At 38.2% G+C, this 16958-nt stretch overlaps 1 protein-coding gene across 4 annotated transcripts in view; it reads right to left on the minus strand.

Annotated features, from left to right (window-relative positions):
• Positions 1–6605, minus strand: part of PGAP1 (post-GPI attachment to proteins 1) — an 87052-nt gene extending 80447 nt beyond the window's left edge. For 2 of the 4 annotated variants that reach the window (XM_021075858.1, XM_021075855.1), the window contains exons 1-2: positions 6331–6597; positions 605–758 (exon numbers count right to left, since the gene is read on the minus strand). In XM_021075858.1, coding sequence (XP_020931517.1) covers positions 605–758; positions 6331–6477 — 301 coding nt within the window. In that variant the 5' untranslated portion in view covers positions 6478–6597. Of the gene's footprint in view, positions 1–604; positions 759–1373; positions 1443–6330 lie in introns of all 4 variants that reach the window. The other 2 variants (XM_021075857.1, XM_021075856.1) reach the window with 2 other exon arrangements.

Here is a 16958-nt window from a genome sequence, read left to right on the forward strand (position 1 = left end):
ACTCATGTCGCAACAGAAGAAAGGGTGGGGGAAAAAACTGTAACTGCAATGTATACATCTAAGGATGACCTGACCCCCTTGCTGTACAGTGGGAAAATAATAAAAAAAAAAAAAAAAAAAGAAATAACTGCTATATCTCCAAGCAAATATTCAATTTGGAATCTATGCATGTAACTTCCCTACCCCCACCTTTCTTTGTTCCCCTCATTATTTCTAGATCTAATTTAAATAGCTCCAAAGGAAAGAAACCAATTTCCCCTCTTGTTCAGCATAACACAGACCACTGATCCACTTCTCTAACTGATACTTTAGGTTCTGTTTTCTGAACCCTCTACATCTAACATAAATCGCTTTCTGTACTGATTCCAAAATCCCTATATCATCTATTTATTCCATCCCATCTTACTCTTTTTTTCTCCTACGTACTCTCTGCAAAGTGGTCTTCAACAATTCTTTACATACTTCCCACACATATCTCTCTCAGACAAAAGGTCATATATTTGTGTCTCTCAGTATGCCTAGCATGGTACTTAACACAAAATATGTATCTGATAAATTCTTCAACTGAATTTCACAGCTTTCAAAATTTACTTTTGAGATTTACCTTGCTTATAACTTCCAGCATTACCAGGAAGAAAGAGAACAGGAATGCCTGTTAAAGGGAGAACTTTATGTTCTTCAGCATAGGATCCTTCTCCATAAAGATATAATTCATATGCAGGATAGCGTTTTGCCAGTTTCTTGGGAAGTTCTATTTTCTACAAGGAAAAAAAAGCAATTTCACTTTAATCAGTTTTATTAATACAATTCACTCTCACTGTTCCCAACTCTGAATTATACACATTTGAAAGAGTACAATATAAAACATTATTGATGAGAAAACTACACTTAATGCACAATAAGTTATTTTTTTAGTTTACACATATGAAGAATCAGTCTTGAATTATGTGAGTTTTAAACCATGAAGTCTTTGGGAAAACATAAAATGGGATTACCTGAAATTCTAATGAATACAAATTACTCAAAAAAGCCACTGACAAGAAAAAAAATACTGGTATATGTCAGCAAGTTCCATGTTAACATAATTGGAAGTGCATTTAATTTTGTATCAGTTATCAATTATACTCAAAAATGGTGAAAGCTTTCCATTATCAAATCAATTCTTTTTTGCTATTTTAAACTGTTTTGTAATATCTCTCTCTTTTCACTCAGGCCCAACTATATATTCCAGCTGTTACACCATTCAAAGTAAAGAAAGTTTGTTTTATAAGGCAGCTTGCTGACCTCTCAACTTAATAAGCTTAACTTATAATGTTCTGAACAATCTGAACCTTATACCCATGTCTTGGTCAAGACACATACATTCTTCTTACCATAAACATTCCAATGAATTAGCATCTGTTCCAATTTTCAAGGACCAGGTGCATGGTTTGTCAGCACGCCTAAAAATACACTGCAATTATATTATTGTATACCAAATGAGCCAGTAATTCACATAACATTTCTTTCAACAAAATATAAATGAGGTCTTACTATTATCCCCAACAGGTAGGTATCTATAAAAGTGATAGTAAAGTATAAGCTCTTCTCCTGCTCTTTTTTTTTTAAGGCACAGAAACTATTAAAAATGAAACTAGTTACAATGAATGTAAATTTTATTTAATATCAATAGATTTAATGATCTAGCAGTAACATACTTGTACATATGCTTGGTAAAAATATTAACTACTATATGAATTTTGAAAGCTAAATGCTAATGACCACAGGGGGGAAAAAAAAATCACTGCTTCAAAAACCAGAATTCCTGTCATTGATGCAAATTCCTGAATATTCCTTTGAGGGTATTACCATAAACAACAGAGCCAATAACCCCATGAAAACATCTTCGGAGACTGTGAGCTTATGTTTAAGATACCAGCAACTTTATTTCCTCAAATACTGAAAACAGAGACACCAAACCCACTATTTGCTTTATATATGTACATGTACTTCAACTCAAATTAGTCCCATTATTAATTATGCACAGTAAATAATCAAAAATAAAAGTGATGTAGTATTTTGTTTCTTTAGGTACAAATTAAGTAAAAAGAAAATGTGAGAGAAGAAGGGAACAGTTAACTCCTCTCAATTTAACAGTACATACATATTAGGTCACTACTCTTTGTTAGGATATTAACTAAACAAAATTTTGAACTACTTGAAAATTACCTCAGAAAATTAGTTCAGAAGAATAGGAGCTATCAAATACATTGAAAAGGAAATATTTAATTCTCTGGAGACAGAAAAATAAGCAAAAGAATATATTTGATGTATTTCTTAATATATTATGAGGAAGTATACATTTAAAAATATGAATGCATATACTATCGAACAGAAAAAAGTATAAAGATGGAAAAAAGAGGTAGAACAAAAATAAAAAGTGGGAGTTGTAGGCAATGACAAAACTGCTTTTCCAACAGAATTCAAGCTGGGAGTGAGTGGCAAGAAAAGACAATACACAAAGTAGGTATTGATAGATTGAGGACAGAAAAGATGCAGGCATACAAAAAGGATGTTGATGAAAAAAACAGGTCAAGGGATTTAAACAGAAAATATTTAGGAGTTCTCTGGTGGCCTAGCAGTTAAGGATCCAGCGTTGTCACTGCTGTGGCTCGCATTTGATTCTTGGCCTGGGAACCTCAACACATCTTAGGAGCAACCAAAAAAAAAATTAAAAAATTAAAAAATAAAATAAATATTTATACTAGCAGGACTCCATATATTTTACATTGATTATTTTAAATGAGTACCCTCCCCCCAAAAAGATTTTAACAATACACAGTCCATACTGTTGTCAAGAAATAATCTTGTTAAAACATACACCTTATGTGTTTCCTCACTGCATATAAAATAATAAACACTTAAGAGAGCGGTCCCTTAAAACTTGGCTCTAATTATTTTACCTATTTATTTATAATTTACACGCCATGTTTTAAATTTTTCTTTCTTTCTTTTCTTTTTTTTTTTTACTTTTTAGGGCTGCATGTGCAGCATATGGAGGTTCCCAGGCTAGGGGTCGAATTGGAGCTACAGCTGCTGGCCTACGCCACAGCCACAACAATGCCAGAGCTGAGCCTCATCTGTGACCTACACCACAGCTCACGGCAATGGCGGATCCTTAACCCACTTGAGAGGCCAGGGATCAAACACTCTTCTCTATAGCTTTTGACTACCTGAGACAAACATGGCTGCTGTCGTCTGTGAAAGGCCTTGAACACACTCCCTTAAAATGAAATTATACCACTTAGCACATTATATTTTACCTATCCATTTCATTCCTGTCTCCCCCATTGTATTATAAAGACAAACTTAGAGGCAAAAGGTCTGTCTCTAATTCCCTCTCACCCATATCCAGTATTAGAAAATACCTGACACAGAGCAGTCATTAAATAAATGATATACTACGTAAAGATCACACTTAGTAACAAAATACGTGATTCGTATTTTCCAACATCAACATTTCCTTTCAGAAAGCAATTGTTAGGTCATGTATCTAAAAAGAGCTAAACAAATTATTGTATGAAAAAAAACACAACACAGATGTTTTCTTCTTGAATTCTGCAATTTGCCTAAAACTGTCTGCTACCAAATAAGGCTTTGCCTTGCTGTCATAATGAGGCAAGAAGCTTTAAAGGATAATGTGTGTTTTGCCTGGTAGGTTTGTGAGATGTTCAGTTAACTCTGAATAAGTGAATCTAGGAAAAACAAAGGTAGAGGATTGATACAATCACAGGATTTTAAATTCAAAACAATTTTTACAGAGTTGTAAATTCCTGTCCCATATTTTATCTTTAAAATAAAGACTAAATAGAGCATGTTTCAACTAATCTTTCAGTGCCTCTAAAATTCAGCTAAAGAATATGCAAATGAGTGGCAAAGAAGAAAAGCATCAAGAAAGAGAAGAAAACCAACAACCAGGACATTCCATATGCTGGATATCAATATATGAACAATTAGATCTTACTATAAAATATAATTAAAAGTAAGTAATATGAAAAATATGTTCAGGACACTTTTAACAAACCACTGGTTCTTACTTAATAGAATAACCCCAATTATCCAGAAATTTCACTTTTCACCTTCAAAATGACTCAATGCTGTAGGCAGCTTTTAACTATATTTGTAAAACAAGGCAATCTAATGTGCACAATAAAAGGGCTAAGAGTCAGATACAAATAATAGACGCTTTTACATCACAAAAACAAAAATCTACTAAAAATGTATATAAACTCCTGCATTGTAATTATTACTGTGCTAACATATTAACAGAAGTCTAAAACCTCAAAACTGTAAAAAATAACTAAATACAGGCTACTCAACAACAAAAAACCCCAGCAGCTTTTTTGTATTAGCTACACTAATTTTGTGTCTTTCCAGTCAATTTCATGAGGCACAAAATGCATCTGTGAGGTCTACATGCTTTGTTCCCAACATTAAGCAATTTCTACTCTTGCAAATATTAAAATAATTGCAGGTAATCTAGTTATTACCCATAATTATTTAGCTTCAAAAATTGTGGGTAATCTAAAAATAAATGGGAATCAGTATTGTATTGTCCCAAAACGATTTTATTTTAACCAAACTCTTCGATGCAGTACAAAAGTAAAATGACCTACTTCACTCTATAGAGTTTCCTAATTATTTAACTATAGAAAAATGAGAGATTATAAGAGCTCAATTTTTAGTTTTTTAAAAATCTAAGCTAAAAGCTCACACATTTAACTACATATATAGCTTCTGATAAACATAAATTGGCATATTCATATAAAAATTAAGAGAGAACAGTAACATGTTAAAACCTCTTCCTTCAAGAGCATCTGATATCAAATGCTTCCACTTCCTTATAAGCACTGATGCGAAACCAAGGTAAGGATTTCAAAACAAATGAAATCTAAATCTGAATTTTGCCCATAGGAAAGGATGCCCTTAAGCAATTTAAACCTTACATAGATTTAAGATTAAATAATAGCAGGATAATCAAATAATACGCTCCTCCATGATCTGCACACAGAAACAATCAGGATCTCCATACTTTACCTTATTGAAAAAATTTGCTACGGTTTTAACTGCATTTTATCAATATGCATTACAGTACATACTTTTTTATGGTAGAGAGTTCTCATTCCAATATATATTCCATAACTAGGAGAGGAGTTTAGAAAGAAAAAAAATCATTCAGGAGAAATTTCTTTAGATGATTGTGTAATATATCGTTTACAGCTGGTCATGAATGAAATCCTGGAGTCTACTATGCTAATAAATCAACTGTGATTAAAAACATTCAAAATGGGATAAACAACAAGGTCCTACTGCATAGCACAGGGAACTGTATTCATTATCCTGTGATCAACCGTAATAAAAAAAAGGCATGAAAAAGATATATACACCTGAGTCACTTTGCAGTAGAGTAGAAATTAACACAGCATTATAAATCAACCACACTTCAATAAAATTTAAAAAGAAGAAATCTAAAATGAAACGAAAGAGGTGGGGAAGGAGAGAGGGAGAGAAAGAAGTCTCTCTTAAATTGCAAACACAATGAGAAAACAAAAATAACACCATGAAATAGATTTTTGGGCGCAACTGGGAAAAGGCGACATGCATCAACACAGGATGCATGCAAACGCACGGACCCCTAACCTACAAAACGGGGGGCTCCGCCAAACCGTCACAGGACTAGCTTCCTATTTAATTACTCATCAGTTTGGCCTTTCACAAGAGGTAAAACCCTTAAGTCTCAAAGGTGGCCTTGGGAACTATCTGGTCGATACACGCTGTGCAGAAGCTCGGTTCCTTTCTCGAAAAGCGAGAGCTGACGCGCAAATTACTGCGAGGGAGCGGAAGAATCGCAAAGCTTCAGAAGCAAAGGGGGGCCCGGGGCACCTGTTAGGGCGGGAAGGCGGGAGGGTGAGGTTTGGGTTTCGGCAGAGAGGATGGGACGGCACTTCTCGAGGAGAGCAGCGACGGCGGGCCCGGCCCTTCGGAACAGCCGGTGCTGGGGCTGTGGGACCACGAAGGGGACGGAGGATCTGGGGAGCCACCTCGACGGGAGCGGGAAGGATGCTCTGGGAACCGGATATCAAATATCCCACCGTAAAGACAGGACACAAAGGGCAGGAGAAGGGGGCCGCGGGGGACTGCGAAGTCTTCGGGGGAGGAGAAAGCAGAAGCTAGCTTGGGATGAGTGGGCGGGAGAGGCGCGCGGAGCCGAGGCAGGAAAACGCAGAGAAGGGGCAGGATGGAGGGGCTCGAGGCTCGGAGCGCCCGGGTGAAGGGAAAGCGGAACCTCACCTGATACTCCGGATACTCGAACATGTAGCTCATACTGCACTTGTTCTCCTCGAAACCGAAGAAGACGTCCCATAACCCCAGAGTCGCCATGAAGACCATGAGGGCATAAAACGCCAGATTCCAGAGATTGACCGAGTGAAGGAACATGGTGCCGCGAGGCCGCCAGCTCTGACCGAGCGAACCGCGGAACGCCCCGCAGCTCGCAAAGGAGCAAAGCCCGCGCGGCGCGCGCCTGCGTGAACGCCCGGCCAGCCCGCGCCCCTGCCGCGCAGTGCGCCTGCGCGCAGCCTCTCCTCACGCCTCCCACCCGGCTCCTCGCTGGGAGAGCGGAGGCGGCGTTTGCCGCGGGAGCGCGAATCTGAAGGCTGAGAAAGCAGAAAGCGGAGTGGGCTGGGCTGGAGGGAGAGTGGAGAGGGCGCGAGGAAAAGGAAAGGGAGTGAAGCGCAAAGAGAAGCAGACGAGGAGGGAGAAGAAGAACTAGCGAGGGATGGGCGGAGCGCGGGAGTCCTGGAGGCGCGGGGAGGGAAAGGCTTGGGGGTGGGCGTTGGATGGGCGGGCGTGGAGAGGAAGAGGCGATTAAGGAGAGCGAGCGGGCGGGCCACGAGAGCGGTCCCCTCAGAGCCCGGAGACCATCAGTTGTCACGTCGCAAACAGCTCTCCCTGTGCAGTTAAATAACCCTAACCGTTCAATTTTGAAACGCCTCAGGCCTCCGCAGTTTCTTCCCCCAGGGAGGGTTGAGCATATTCGCAGCTCTCTGGACCAGTTAGCTGGAGCCGGGAACAAATAGCTTTTTCTGCCTTCTCTGACCGCCGACCTCGGCCCAGTAGGTAACAGCGCTTAAAAGCACTGGCTCATTAAAACAAACAACAACAAAACTCCCACCAGCAGGTAGGCACGATTCACGTCTCGGTATAAGATGAAAGCCTAAATCACAGAAAGCATCCTTGATCTCTTAAATGTTACCAGGTTTTCCCATTAACCCGGACGCCCCCATAGGTGATCTGCGTAATCAATGTGTCTCTGACTTCCCTTGCGCCCCAGCACCCTCACCTCTTCGGAAATAGGTTCCATGTTAACATTAACTTGTGCAGGCACATTAGCTCAAGCTTCCACTCAGACTCCCTCAGGTGACTTAATTCAATCTGAGGAATTTCGGTTTGGGTTTCGCACAAAGGTGGTAAAAATCAGCTCAAAAAGCATTCATATTCAGCTTCAAAACACTAAAATGTTTGGAGTTAGACATGGTAGCACCCTCTAAAGCTGACCCAACAGCAGATGGGTGTGTGTGTGTAGGTAGGTAATTGCACCGATTGAATTGCATTTTACTTGGGCTGATTTTCTGGGAATTTTGCTGTGCAGAGGAAGTTTGGCTATGATAAAAAAAAACAAATAATTTTAAAACTAAAAGGAAACTTATAGTTTATGTTGTACAGTACCATGATTTTCAGATACAAGAGCACCTGGGGTCGGGGTGCAATTGCGGAGGAGTTATTGCCAAGGGCGGGATGACCAATCTTTCGGAAAAGGATTTAAATTGTACATTAAAAAGGGAATACATTGAGTCTGAGAGCTAGAGAACATCACAGGCAGGATGTCTGCTCCTCGTTTGCCCTAGCATATCATGACCAGCACAAATAAACCAAGGATAAAGCTATGCTTATCTGTTTATCCTGGTGCTTCTTAAACTTAATGTACATATGAGTCACTTCGAGAGTCTGTTTAAAAAAGCAGATTCTGATTCAGTAGTTCTGGAGTGGAACCCAAGATTTTGCATTTCTAACAAGCTCCTGGGTGATGCCAGTTATTCTGGTTGGTGGACGACACTAAGTAACCAGGATCTATCCATTCCCGAGGACTCTGCTCCATAGAGAAACCACTGAGCTCACTCTTCACGTGGCCTTCATGAGTTGTGGCAACCTGCTGCCTTGATTGTCCATGCAGAAAGAAGTGCAAGAGAGAGAGTCAAGGGACTCTCTGTTAGTTTTTTGTTTTGGGGGGTTTTTTTTTTTGTCTTTTTGTCTGTTGTTGTTGCTATTTCTTGGGCCGCTCCCGCGGCATATGGAGGTTCCCAGGCTAGGGGTCTAATCGGAGCTGTAGCCACCGGCCTACACCAGAGCCACAGCAACGCGGGATCCAAGCCGCGTCTGCAACCTACACCACAGCTCAGGGCAACGCTGGATCGTTAACCCACTGAGCAAGGGCAGGGACCGAACCCGCAACCTCATGGTTCCTAGTCGGATTCGTTAACCACTGTGCCACGACGGGAACTCCGGGACTCTCTGTTTGTAATCATTCTATTCCTACCTTTCTTTTTTCCCATTATTACCTCCCTCCTGGCTTCATTTCATGTCTAACCTAACCCTATGGAGCATCACTTAACCACCCTCTGCCAGTGCTGTCAACCTTCTGAACTCTGTCTTTTGATCCCTCTCTGCTGATAAATGTGAACCCTGGATGGATATAGTCTGGCTCTGAGCTCTGACACCAGTGTATCAAAATTACTGTTCAGAAATACTTTTATGTGTTTCTGGTCAAATTCCTTTCCTATTCTTCAAACCATCTCATTTTAGGCTGCCTACACCATTTTTTCTTTCTCATTTAACAGATAATGAGTACATAATTTCATCTACATATTCATAGAAATAATTTTGACTTTTCAGGCACATATTCTTTCAGCTCTCCTTTCCCAAGTTCATCATCTCCATCTGGTCCTAATTCAGTTAATACATGTCAAGTGCTTGGAACCATGCCTGGAGTGTAGTAAGCATTAGCGTCTTTATGATGTCATCAGAAGACATCAAAAGCAAATCCCTAGGAGTTCCTGTTGTGGCCCAGAAGATTAAGAGGATACAGGTTTGATCCCTGGCCCCACTCAATGGGTTAAGGATCTGGTGTTGCTGTACCATTGGCATAGGCTGGCAGCTGCAGTTCCAATTCAACCCCTAGCCCAGGAACTTCCATATGCCACAGGTACTGCCCTAAAAAGAAAAGGGAAAAAAAACAAAAAACAAATCCCTCTAGTTGTATTTTAGTCCCCACCCCCTCCTTTCTTTTCAGGAAATTAGTTCTAGCAAATTAAAGTCTCTGTGAATATCTCTGATTCTATCTTCCCTGAAGCATATAAATATGCTTAGATCTTATTTTATTTCTCCTCCAGTTTTATTGAGATGTAATTAATAGCAAATTAAAGTTTAAGATACACAGCATAATTATTTAACTTATACAGTCATGAACTTTTTTCTACAATAAGTTTAGTGAGTTTATCATTTTATATAGATAAAAATTAAAGAAATAGAAAAAAATTTTTCCTTGTGATAAGAACTCTCAGGATTTACTCACTTAGTAACTTTCATATATAACATACATAAGTGTTGATTATGTTTATCATGTACATCACATTCCTTTTACTTATTTATAATTGGAAATTTGTACCTTATAACTACTTATGTCCAGTTCCTTCTCTTTCCACCCCCTGCCTCTGGTAACCACAAATGTGGTCTCTTTTTCTGAGTTTGCTTTTGAAGTATTATTGACTTATAACTCTATGTTTAGTTCATGGTGTACCACATAGTGATTCAATGTATCTATACATTTTAAAATTATCATCACAAAAATCTAGTAGCTGTCTCCCAGCAGACAAAGATATTACATACTGTACATTTTGTACCTGTTTCTCATTTATTTTGTAACTGGAAGTTTGTACCTGTTAATCTCCCTCACCTATTTGTTTCACCCCTGTACCTCCCACTCTGTATCAATGACTGTGTTTTGTTACGTTTATTCATTTGTATTTTTTTTGATTCTGCATGTAAGTGAATCATATGGTATTTGTCTTTCTCTGTCTGACATATTTCACTTAGCATAATACCTGATGGGTCTATCCATGTTGATATAAATGGTAAGATTTCATTCTTTTTATGGCTCAGTAATATTCTAATGTATGTAATTTTATATATATATATATGAACATTACTGAGCCATCAAATATATTGAAAAATATAGATTTATATATTTCACAACTTCTTTACCCATTCATCTATCAGGGGAAGATGGGAACTTGGGTTGTTTCCATATCTTGGCTATTATAAATAATGCCACAGTGAACATAAGGGTGTATATAGCTTTTTGATTTAGTGTTTTTGTTTTCTTTGGATAAATATCCAGGAGTAGAATTGATGGATCAAAGGGTAGTTCTATTTTTAATTTTTTGAGTAACTTCCATAATGTTTTCCATAGTGGTAGCAACAATTTACATTCCCACCAACAGTACATGATGGCTCTGTTTTCTCCACATCTTCACCAACACTTGTCATTTTGATAATATCCATTCTGACAGATGTGAGTTGATATCTCATTGTGGTTTGGATTTGCATTAGGTTTTATTAAAATAAAAAGAAAAAATCCTCCCTGCCTATAACTCTTGCCTTCTCATCTCAGTCAGGGTTTTTAAGGGTGTGATTTTTTTAAACTTAAATTAATACAAACTTTCACAAAGGAAAAGACCATATTATGATCATTTGACAATCACATCTCAATTGAAATATTTAGTAAATTAATTAATCTACCAGTTTTTTTTCTTTTTTTGAGAAAACCTTTTAGGTTTGCCTAAGCTCCCTTTGGTTTATGTCTGTTTTCTTTATTGGAGGTAAAACTGTCCTCTCAACACATAGCAACAATCCTTGGTATGACATAGTTTTGAATACAGGAGAAAAGAATCATGCTGTTTGTTGTGGGAATCTATTTGTTTTCTAAAATTAATTTCAATAAAGTATACTGGTCTCAGAGTACTACACTCACAGTATAAGTTTTTAAATAAGCTTCATTTCCTCTTAAAAAAGTATATATTATAGATTAGGTCTTAGAAATTAAAATTTATTCCATTTAATTGGTTTAAAGCTTTTTCCTCAAAACTTGTTAGTTTTACCTCTTCATACCTTATATGTAACAGGCATTCAATAAGTATTCATTTTTAATTTACTTGAAAATAAGTCAGATTCTATGGATTACAGTCATAAACCTCACCTTTTCTTTGATGCTTCAAAGCTTAAAAAAAATACATAATGCTAGCCACTCTGTGGCTGCCAGCTCTGTTTCCAAGGAAACAGAATAGATCATCAAAAACAAAATAAGGATTTTTCAACCTGATTACCCTTTTTTCACCAGTTCAGTCTCCATTACTGCAAAATGAAAGGAACATAGCCTCAGCCTTGCAATCCAGATTTTTAATTCTGTTTGTGCTGTCTCTTGCTATTAAAACCAGACAAAAATCTTGGGTTGTATATTGGTTTTCTCCTAGAGAGTTGAACTCATTGACAAGGATGAAGAATACCTTTTGAATATAAAGCACTATGTACATTTGCTGAATAATCTGTTTCAACCTCAAAACTGTCAAATGTTTAAATTATTGAATTTCAGATTTAACATTTCATGGGAATAATATAAGTAAGTAATGACAATTTATAAGAAAAGGATAAATATTTTTTAAATGAAATGTTTTTTAAAGAAATAAGAAAGAGGGAAAGGATGGGATGAAAAAAATGATAGATTTCAAGGGGAAAATAATTGTATTTCCATTCAGTAGCACAAAATATCACCGTAGATTTGTTCTTTGTTCCACAGATTTGTGTCTACTGTGGATAAAATCATGATCTGAAAAACTATAGACAGCTATAGATCATGAAAGTTTGGTTTAGCATTATTATATTACCTAGTGGCACTATGTGTTTTATAAAACCAGTATTTCTCTAAAATCAACATATTTTACATCTTAACCTTACACAACGTTATATGTTAATTATATCTTAGTAAAGCTGGAGGAAGAATAAGCAGTATTCCTCTATTTATAAAATTTAGTTGAACCAGTGGATTCTCTTTGGGGTAAAGTACACAACAGAAATTTGCTTTAATGGAAGCATAGTTTAGGAGGCTTTAGATTAATATTTTCAGGTAATGAATACTGAAATTCAGATAATAACTCTAATCAGAAAGAATGATTAATGCAGTCATTGTTTAGGGTCTTCTTTATGTTCGTTTTCTGCTTATATGTCTTTTTCCCCCAAAGGATTCCAGTTCTTCAAAGGCATGGGCTATATGAGGGTCTTGGTCATTTTTAATACCTATGCTTAATACAGGGCCCAGTAATTGGAGGTATTCTTCTGTAAGTGTTTTTGAATAAGTGTTTTTTATTTATTTAATAATACCTTATATTTTAAATAAAGGTTTTAGGTACACTCGGGGCTTTTACTATGAAATGCAAAATTTGTGGTATTCAAACACATCTTAATTGTAAATACTAATAGCCAAAGTAGACTACTTTTTGTAAAACAGCTCTTAATATTTGAAAAAATTTTTGAAAAAGACTTGGAGAGTAAAACACTAATTAGGAAATTTTAGCATGGGAGTTCCCTGGTGGCTCAGTGGGTTAAGGATCCAGCATTGTTACTGCTGTGGCTCTGGTCACTGCTGTGATGTGGGCTTGATCCCTAGCCTGGGAACTTTTGCACACTGAAAGAGTGGGCAAAAAAAAAGTGAAAAAGAGAGTAAGAGAGAGAGGAAGGAAGGAAGGAAGGAAAGAAATTAATTAGCTTAGCTAACATAAAAAAAGAATGCACTACTAACATGTGAAACAAACATGTGCTTACCTTGAAAACTGCAGGCACATAGGAAAAGATGGTGAGTTTTTGGCTAATGCACATGTTCATATATTTAAGCAAAGTATGGATCTTGATAAGACCTATGGAAATATTAGCAAAGAATTTGGAAATGTGTCCTCATCTATATATTGAGGAAGTTCGACTAAATCAGCAATCAGCAAATTTTCTGTAAGAGACAGATAATAAACATTTTCAGCTTTGTGGGCTTCATCACAACTGCTCAACTCTGCTGTAGTAATATGAACAGACCTACAGACAATAGGTAAGTAAATAAATAAATGTGCCTGTATTCTAATAAAACTTTATTTATAAACACAGGTGGTGGGCCAGATTTGGCCTGCTGGCCATCGTTTGCTGATCCCTGAGCTAGAAGATCTCTAATTCAATAATCCAGATTCAGTATTCTATACTTATGAATATTAACATTAGCCAAGGCAGGAGTTCCCATCATTGCTCAGCAGTTAACAAACCCAACTATCATCCATGAGGATAAGGATTCGATCCTTGGCCTTACTCAGTGAGTTAAGGATCCAGTGTTGCCATGAACGGTGGTGTAGGACTCAGATGCGGCTCAGACCCCACATTGCTGTGGCTGTGGTATAGGTCAGTGGCTGCAGCTCCAATTGAACCCCTAGCCTGGGATCCCCCATATGCCATGAGTGTGGCCCTAAAAAGACAACAAACAAACAAACAAACAAAAAACATTAGCCAAGGCAGATTTTCTGATTTTTCAAACTCATTAGATATTGGTCAAGAAATGTGATTATGGGGAGATAGCAGACGAACTTAGGCATTATGTGTTATTCAAACTTTAGCTAAATGTGCATCAGTTTTACTAGAGTTCTATCTATCCACTAGAGTTAATATCACTGTGCATATATATGAAATATTGTGTCATTGCTTGTTGTAGTATTACAACTAATTTTATTAATAGATCCATTTAAATAACTCATATATTTTATGAAGCATATTCAGACATTTATGGTTTTAACACATCTCTCAAAGGAGCTTAAGGCAAAATAAATACTATTAATTTTTAAGAATTTTGTTTCCTCTTAGAGAGCTAGAGACTGAAGTAATAGTCACTCAATATGTTAGGTCATTTATAGAGCAGTATCAGAAAGCTAAGCCTGTACAGAATTATATATTTGCCTTTCTTACCATATGAGTGTCTTATCTACAAAATTGTCCATGCATATCTTCCCTGGTCCTGGTGATAAATCACTGAGAAAAAAACAAATAAACTAGGTTTAAATGTTTTTTATACTAAAAGCAGGTGAGCAGAGGGTTTCTATTGAACTTGAGGGGCAAATGCCTGTTTAAGATCTCAGTAAAAGGGAGATAATGGTGGAAGCAAACTACATTTTGAGGTAGAATTGTGCATATCTTGTTTTCTTTGATTAGTTAGCTTTCTATGCTGAACTACTTATGGCCTGGTAAGAAGCAGAGGCAGTTTTGAAGGAGCTCAAAATTTGAAATGAATTTTCTTAACTAAAAGCCTAATGTAAGGAGGCCTGATTCAACTTTTACCTCTGACTCACAATTTTTATGACTTATGAAATCATTTAATTTTTTTGAGCCTCAGCTTCCTCATTTGAAAAGCAGGAAGAATACATCTGTTCTGGGGATTGCTGGGAAGATTGCACATATCTGTGTAAATTGCCTGCTATGTAATAGGAACTTTAAAAAAAGTAACATAATGTTACTATGTGCTTCATAGCACTTGGCTATTTATTTATTTATTTATTTATTTATTTATTTATTTATTCTGTTTTTTTGGCCACCCCATGGCATATGGAGTCCCTGGGCCATGGATCAGATCCAAGCCGCAGTTGCCACCTAGGCTGCAACTGCAGTAACACCGGATCCTTAACCCACTGTGTTAGGCTGGGGATCAAGCTGTGTCCTAGTGCTCCCAAGACACCTTCCATCCTGTTGCACCACAGCAGGAACTCCACAGTTCACTATTTAGAAAAACTAGTACTAGCCTCAATAAAGTCAAGGAAACTTTCCTGTTACTAAAAAGAAAGCAAAGAAAGAAAGACTAATGGTTCAAGCCAACAGAACGTAGGTCCCACATCTTTCCAATCTGTCAGAAAGACTCACATGATGCATGACACCAAATTAACATTTGGAAATACAGACTTAACAAAAGAAGTGAGAAATGGGAGTTCCCTGGCAGCTCAGCAGGTTAAGGATCTGGTGTCACTGCTGTGGCTTGGGTCACTACTGTGGTGTGGGTTCTATCCCTGGTCCAGGAATTTCCACATGCCCCAGGTGCAGCCAAAAACAAACAAATAAAAACAAAAAAAAAAAAGGTAGGAAGTCCTTAAAAGGAGAGATGAGTACCTTTTATTTTGTTTAAAGACAGCAGACAGATCCAGTGTCTTTTAGTATTTTTAGGAGCTAGAGAGCCCCCTCTAGGAAAGCACATTTCAGTGAAGGCACAGAGTTTCTGTGGACAATTGTTTTTTTTTTTAGGGCTGCACACATGGCATATGGAGGTTCCCAGGCCAGGGGTCAAATCAGAGCTATAGCCACTGGCCTACACCACAGCCACAGCAATGCCAGATCCAAGCCACATCTGCAAACTACACCACAGTCATGGCAACGCCAGATCCTTAACCCACTGAACAAGGCCAGGGATCGAAACTGCATCCTCATGGATGCTAGTCAGATTTGTTTCTGCTGAGCCACAGCAGGAACTCCTGGACAGTTGATTTTGAACCCCTGTCACACCTATGGTCCAGGGCAGTTGTCCAGCATGTGTTTTTCTGTTTAATGGCTGCTTCTTCCTAAAGCTGTGTGACACTTTTCCCCTTTGCTACAGCAAAGCTTACTGCAAACCTACAGCTGCTCTTGTGCTTTTTAAGTCCTCTCTGCTGGACCATTCCCTGCTGCTGAAGCCCTGCTACAAAGACCCCAAGGAATGAAACACAGGAGAAGACTCCAGGTTCATTTGCTGGATGTTGTAGCAGCCGATGCTAGGAAGGGTACACAGAAAGGTCCTTGGGTCTGCTGTTCTCAAAACCCTCAATTCAATGAGTCACATTATAAAGGCTCTAGGAACTGTCCCCTGAGAGGTTCTGCATGACTAATACTTACTTGGTTCTTTAAGCAACGACAGAGCCAGTAGAGAGTCTACCTGGGAGTGGTTAGCCTAATTTTAAATCTGTTAACTTCTTTTCTTGTGTTTATGGGTGAGTCACATGCCATGAGCATTAAGCAGACAGGTATATATTTAGGGCCTATGTCTGCTTCGTCTAGCCCAAAGCTCCTACTCCAGTGCTCCTGACTTACCCAGATGCCTAGCCAGATGGAAGATGATGGGTCATTTTTTCTCATAACTGGTGCTGAGATGGGTTCCTTCAAGCAGTCTGTGTAAAGAACCAAAAAAAGTAGGGACAAGACTGAGGTCAGAAATTGAGGAGGTGACAAGTTGCCAAAGTGTAGTCAGTAGAAGCAGAGTGAGGAGCAGAACAGTCAAGGAACCAAGATAACGACCAGAGGCTCCAAGTCTGAACAGAAAAAAAGGATAAAACCAGAGTCTAAAGAGCAAGATGAAGATGATTGATGGTGGGTGCTGGCAGAGAGACAAGAGCAAGGGAACTGAAAATATACTCACAGTTGATTTGGCTATAAAGCATTCCACTATGGTCAGATGCCAGCATGGCTTGGAGGCCATAGATTTGCCTTTATGGGTCTGCCTGTTACCCTTCCTCTTCCATATCTACCTCTCCATCCAAAATATAGGGAGCATTCGTGGATTAATGGTGCTGATATTATGTGTAAAAGTGAGTGATGGTCCCCAAATAGATATGCATACACCCATGTTCATAGCAGCATTAAATCACAACAACGAAAAATAGAAGCAACCCAAGTGTCCATTGACAGATGGCTGGATGAACAAAATATGGCGAGGGTTGGGGGTGGGGAGGATGTGTGTGTGTGTTTGTGTGTGTATACATACAATA

This window comes from Sus scrofa, chromosome 15 (assembly GCF_000003025.6).
Source record: "Sus scrofa isolate TJ Tabasco breed Duroc chromosome 15, Sscrofa11.1, whole genome shotgun sequence".
Classification (NCBI taxonomy): Eukaryota; Metazoa; Chordata; class Mammalia; order Artiodactyla; family Suidae; genus Sus; species Sus scrofa.